The sequence below is a fragment of the Sorex fumeus genome, unplaced genomic scaffold (genome assembly GCF_029834395.1).
Source record: "Sorex fumeus unplaced genomic scaffold, SorFum_2.1 ptg000034l, whole genome shotgun sequence".
Lineage (NCBI taxonomy): Eukaryota > Metazoa > Chordata > Mammalia > Eulipotyphla > Soricidae > Sorex > Sorex fumeus.
In genome coordinates, this window is record NW_026606091.1 from 36,417,776 (window position 1) to 36,424,232 (window position 6,457).

At 38.6% G+C, this 6,457-nt stretch overlaps 1 protein-coding gene across 1 annotated transcript in view; it reads left to right on the plus strand.

Moving 5' to 3' along the window:
• Positions 1-6,457, plus strand: part of PLPPR1 (phospholipid phosphatase related 1) — a 193,161-nt gene extending 186,704 nt beyond the window's left edge. The window contains exon 8 of the mRNA XM_056117127.1: positions 5,315-6,457. Within this exon, the coding sequence (XP_055973102.1) occupies positions 5,315-5,347 (33 nt within the window). The 3' untranslated portion in view covers positions 5,348-6,457. The remainder of the gene's footprint in view (positions 1-5,314) is intronic.

Genomic DNA, 6,457 nt, shown 5'->3' on the forward strand with positions numbered 1-6,457 from the left:
ATTGGTTGCATTTCTTTCCATTTGTATTAAGGTGAAAATTTAGCTTGATTTAATTAGAAATAACATGCTTAAAAAATAATTTTAGGCCATTTTTATTCCATCTTCTAATGGAGATGGAATGACCAAATAGCTAAATAATATGACCTTATAATACAACCGTGACATTGACTCTATCTAGTTTTTTTTTCCCTATCTAATGACATTCTGTACCCAATGAGGTAGGAGTGGTTGATGATTTTCCAAATGAAGCAATAAAAGCAAGGGTAAATTTTAAAGAGAAAACTAAAATATTTGCTGAATTTTACAAACATGTATGTTCACTTTGCTCTGAACATCATGGCTGGCTTAAGAACAACCCCTCCCACCTGCTTCTGTCCAATACTGCTCAGACATTACCCTATATCTGGGGCCTTCTCCCAGACATTTTCTCTTCTATCATACAAACCAGAACCAAAACCTGGGCATTTTAGTCACAAGCAAGAACCAAGAATAGGACTATGGTTCCTATATTAACCTGTATTCACTGTGGGAAATAGAAATCTTTGCAAAGCAATGAACAGGGCTTTATTAGGCTTGTTAAAATGAAGCTATAGGAAGCTGGAAAAAAAGTACTACTTCCAAGTTATGCCTTTCAAACCATTGTCCAAAATGTGTGTAACCACTTAATTTCACTTTTGGTGTCAAATTTTTTCACCTGAAATTTATTTAGGAGGATATACACTATTTTTATTCATCAAATGGGGGGAAATGGCATTTGTTATAAATCATTTTATTTAATCCACACAATAATTCTGAAAGTTGTTATAATGAGTACTTATTATTGACTTGTTATTAAATAAATAGTTATTTCTATTTTATGACTTAAGGAAAACCCAAAGAGTTTGAATAACATGCCTAGGGTCACACAGTCAAAATTAAGACATGGTCTACTTCATCCTAAAGAGTATACACATTCTGCTACACCATATGGCCTGAGGTCTTTGTCTCTTTCCTTTTTTTTTCATAATTCATTTATAAACTTAAACTCTCAGCATGAATTATGGCAACATGCCAGAGACGATAGAGTGTTTGGATTATGGTGCATATAACTGATGAGTTTCAACTAAAATATGGAATGTCCAAAATAAATATGCCCTGTTCTACTCAATAGGCAGGAACTCTGTACAGCTCAGTTGTGGTTAACAGAAACTGTATTTTTAATAGAACCAGTGTCCTAGGAAGAGGAACTTTGGGGATCTGAAAGAAGACATGACTCTCTCCTCAAAACACATTTCCACAAACATGTTCAAAATACTTCCAGAAGACTGTCTGGGGAGGGAAGGTTCTGGAACATTCTCTGCCCATTGATCCATGGAGATTCCAGAACCCTTGTTCTTTCTTCTCCACTAAAACAATCATGAAAAGTTTCATATGTTTTCTGTGATTTTCCCCTTAGTCCAGTTCACTGTAGCAGACTGCATTTTCCAATTGGTAAAGAGAAATTAAAAACAAATAATTATAGAATCCAAACAAAACAAAAAAAGCAAATTTCCAAAGCATTTATAATTCCACTGTATTATCACAATTATACAGAGACCAATTTGTAGGATTTCACAGACACTGTGAAATAAAAAATAAAAATAAATTAAGTTAAAACTTCTAGCTGTTTATATTTTATATTCACATGCCTTGGTTCATCTAAGCAAGCATGGAGTGACTGCATCCTTGTAGAACATGTAGGTTTGTATTCACAAAGAAATTAGACATGAAGCATCTGTGTTAACTTGCTTTGGGTTTGACAGAAAGTTTCTTTGTGACTCCAGCTGCAGGGAAAACGAAACAGAAAAGAATGCAGCAGCAAATTGCAAGAGCAAGAAGCCTGGGACCTCATTCCAAGAGATTCTGGTTAGAAAGGCTTAGAAGGAAGAAAGGAATGGAGAGAGGGAGGAGGGAGGGAGGGAGAGAGAAAGAGTACAATAGGTTGGGTGCTGGGAACTTTCTCCAAGAGATTCTAATTCAGCAGGCTTGGGGAAAGGAAGAAAGTAAGGAAAGAGAAAGGAGGAAGGAAGCTCAAGAAAAAGGAGGGAAAGGAGGGAGGGAGGGAAAGAGGGAGGAAGGAAGGTAGGAAGGAAGGAAGAAAGGAAGGAAGGAAGGAAGGAAGGAAGGAAGGAAGGAAGGAAGGAAGGAAGGAAGAAAGGAAGGAGATAGTAGAGCTGGTAGGGTGATTGCTCTGTTTGCTGCTGACCAGGGTTTGATTCCTGGTACTACATATAGTCTGCTGAGCACTGCTAAGAGTGAATTCTTAGGGGCTGGAGCAATAGTACAGCGGGTAGGGTGTTTGTCTTGCATGCGGCCGACCCAGGTTCGATTCCCAGCATCCTATATGGTCCCCCAAGTACCACCAGGAGTAATTCCTGAGTGCATGAGCAAGGAGTAACCCCTGTGCATCACCAGGTGTGACCCGAGAAGCCAAAAATAAAAGTGACCTCTTAGTGAAGAGCCAGGAATAAGCCCTGAACATTGTGTATGCCCCCCATATAGAAAGATCTAAATAGATATAGATATGTTCCTAAAGGAATTTGAGTGGCCTTTTTGATACAAATTAGTAAATTGATAGCACAGCGGTAGGGCGTTCGCCTTACAAGCGGCCAACATGGCCGACCCGAGTTCGATTCCTCCACCCCTCTCGGAGAGCCCGGCAAGCTACCGAGATTATTCGATATGCCAGACACAGTAACAACAAAGTCTCCAATGGAAATGTTACTGGGCCCGCTCGAGCAAATCGATGATCAACGGGAGGGCCTTTACTTACTTACTATTATAAATAGAAAAAATAACTTGGTTAGTTAAAGAAATCTGCCCACATTTTCATGTTTAATTATGACAATGAATTTATTTGTACCTACTACATTGTCCTTACCATATTCTTAATGGAATATTATAAAAACATAAATGGACCAAAGATTGACCCTTTTCTCAATACAGAAAGCATATAATAATCTGTCACTGTCCTCCCATTGTTCATTGATTTGCTCGAGCGAGCCCAGTAACATCTCCATTGTGACAATTGTTACTTGTTTGACATATCGAATACGTCAGGGGTAGCTTGCCAGGCTTTGCCCTGCAGGCGAGATACTCTCTGTAGCTTGCCGGGCTCTCCGAGAGGGGCAGAGGAATAGAACTCAGGTTGACCATGTTGGCTGCGTGCAAGGCAAACGCCCTACCCTCTGTGCTATCTCTCCAGCCCATATAATAATAAGAAGAACAAAAAGAAAGTTATTGTCCACATTATGATTAAAGACACTCAAACATTAGTTTGCACAGATAAAAGAACCTGAAAATGCTATTTATTTCTGACATTTATAATTCAACTCTAAAAGTTATGTTTACCACCCAGGTTGCCAGGCATGGACAGTCTTGAGTACTGGCATGGCCACAGGTTTGTTTGAATATGACAAATTAAATTTGACAAGTTCAACCTGACCAGTTTAACTTGATTCTGGGAAACTTTGTTAGCTCAAGCACATTTGTTTTGTTTGCTCATGTACCAAATATGCTCAATTTTGATGCACAAATGCCTCCATGCACACATACTTTTAAATATTTAATTACAGCTCAGGCCTGCAGAAACATGAACACTTAAAACAAATAGGAGACACCAAGAAAAGGAAAAATATTCTATGTTCATGAATTAGATTTTAATCCAATCTAGTGCTTCCCCAAATGGGTAATTCAGCCCCTCTTGTTAGTGGGGACTCAGCATAGACAGGACGGAAACAATCCAAGGAGACCCTGTGACCCTGGGTGTAATTATGGATACTTTCTGTTTGTCTACTTAAAAGTTATTTTCAGTCTTCTTTTTCCAGGATTTTTGTTTTCAGAAATAAATTTGGGAACCGCTGGATTTGAAAAATTAACTGTTAAAATGATCATTATGCCCACAACATTATACATATTCAATGAAAAGCTTAATAAATATTTTTGGTTTGGGCTTTTTGGTTCACACTCCAATGATACTCAGGGGTTACTCCTGGTTCTGCTCTCAGGAATTACTCCTGACATTTCTGGGGGACCATATGGGATATCAGGGATCGAACACAGGTGAGCCAAGTGCAAGGCAAACGTCCTACCCTTTGTACTAGCAATCCAGCCCCTTAACAAAGTTTCAATGGCATTGTCCAAGAACATAGAACAAGTACAATTAAAATTTGTATGAAACCACACCTCAGCCCCCACAGCAACCACCACCAATAGCTACTGTAATCTTGCGGGGCGGGGGGTGGGGGGGAGGGGAGGAACCTTAGAGTTTCATGATTTTAAATACAATTAGAAAACTCGCATACAGAACAGTGTGTTTCTGAAATAAAACGTAAGAGCAGACTCTCTGGCTTATAGAATGGAATTGAGAACCCAAAAATAAACCTCCAAGTATATGAAAAGTTAATTTATGGCAAACAAGCCAAGAACATAAAATAACCAGCTTCCTTGATAAAGGAAGAGTGCTGAGAAAGCTGATTAATCAAATGCAAACGAATGAAATTGGATCACTGTGCTCAAAAGTAAGCAAAAATGGATTAGAATTTGAGATGATAGATGCTCGAGGCTCGAGGCCCTCCCGTTGATCACGATTTGCTCGAGCGGGCCCAGTAACGTCTCCATTGGAGACTTTGTTGTTACTGTGTCTGGCATATCAAATACGTCACCGGGAGCTTGCCAGGCTCTGCCGTGCGGGCGAGATACTCTCGGTAGCTTGCCGGGCTCTCCGAGAGGGGCGGAGGAATCGAACTCGGGTCGGCCGTGTTGGCTGCATGCAAGGCAAACGCCCTACCGCTGTGCTATCGCTCCAGAGATGATAGCTGCACATTCATAAAACACATTGAAGAAAATATAGGCAGTTTACTCCATTACAAAGACTGTGGTGTCTTTAGGGATTTGACTCCCTTGGCAAGGATATCAAGGAAAAGCCAAAAAGCAAAATTAAGCAAATAGACTGCCTAACTAAGAAGCTTCTATTTCTTTGAAAGAAACTATTACTAAATTAGAAGAAATCGTGCAAATTGAGGGAACAGCCTTTGCGAGTCAAGGCAACAAGAAATTGGCAAGGAGTTAGTGTACAGGTTAAGGCAGTTGCCTTGCAGGAGTCCATCTCCAGTTTGATCAGGAGGACTCAGCCAAGATTGGCCCTGGAGCTCCCTCTTCAGGAGTGGCTAATCCTCCCACACCTCACAAAACAATACAAAAGACACAGCAGATAGTCAGGGAAAACAAAGCATAGATTGCATGAATTAGTTCATCCATTAAAGGCTAATAATTTGTTATCTGCTTGTGTTTGCAGAATCATTCTGCCTCTATGACGGAAGTGACCTGAGACTCTAAGATGCCACAAGCTGTTTTTTTTTAAATCACCCTCCAATTGGATACTTCAAGACACACAGTTACTGAATGTCAAACTGTGAAGACAAGTATTATGTTTATCTAATTAGAGGCTAATGTTTTGTACATTTTTTTGTATGAGGAAGTGATGTAGCTTGCCCTGATTTTTTTTTCCTTTTTCTTTATCCTTTTTTGGTCAGCTTTAATATATTTATGCCAGACTTTTAAACCAACAAAACTTTCTTCTTGTTCAAGTGTGCATTGAGGAACCACATTTATTCAATGGTTGATGTTGTTTTGTGATATTTGTACACTAAGCTTCTTTTCTCAGTTTTATAGACACAGAAATAAAATTAATACAACAATTCACTTTAACCTTTTCTTACCACAGTTGCTGCCTCCGGAATTTTTGACAAAAGTTGTTTACTTTTGAGTTGCAGAGAAGGCAATGTTGGTTAATGATAAGTCTCAAAGTCCATAGTGCAAAAAAAAGTATGTTACTTCCAAAAGAACTTCATGTTCTGATTTAATTATGTTTATAAAATCTAAACTCATGTCATTGTTAATGAAGTAATCTAGTTGCATAAATAATTGGCAGAGAAGTCTGAATTTGAAGTGTTGTAATTATATGTTCCGCTTTAGATAAGGACCTCTCCCACTTAAGAAACTCAAGATCTTTCTATAAACATGTCTTTGAGCAGGCAAGTAATACTGCCACCTTCTTTCAGGAAAAAAAAAGAAAGAAAAAGAAAGCAGCAGCCAACACCAGCCTCCTGGTTAACTCAACAGTTTTGTATATCATATTGTATGGACTTTATATGAAAATGAATATTTTACAGTTTGCACAGTATTACTTTACAGAAAGGGTAACAGAGCATCTACAACTTAGAGCCCCAGAGCAATGGCTTGACTTTGTGGCTTAATTGTTCTAGAATTTTAACTGCATCTCATTTTTCTAGCATGATAATAACTAATGTCTTAACCCCTTAAAGAGAAGGAGCTCCCCTGTCTGTACCTACCAGAATGTTTTCTTGACAGTTCCATGTTGACTTTTAGCATTTTTTGTACATATTTTTTTTCTAAAGAGAAGAAAAAAGTTATCACA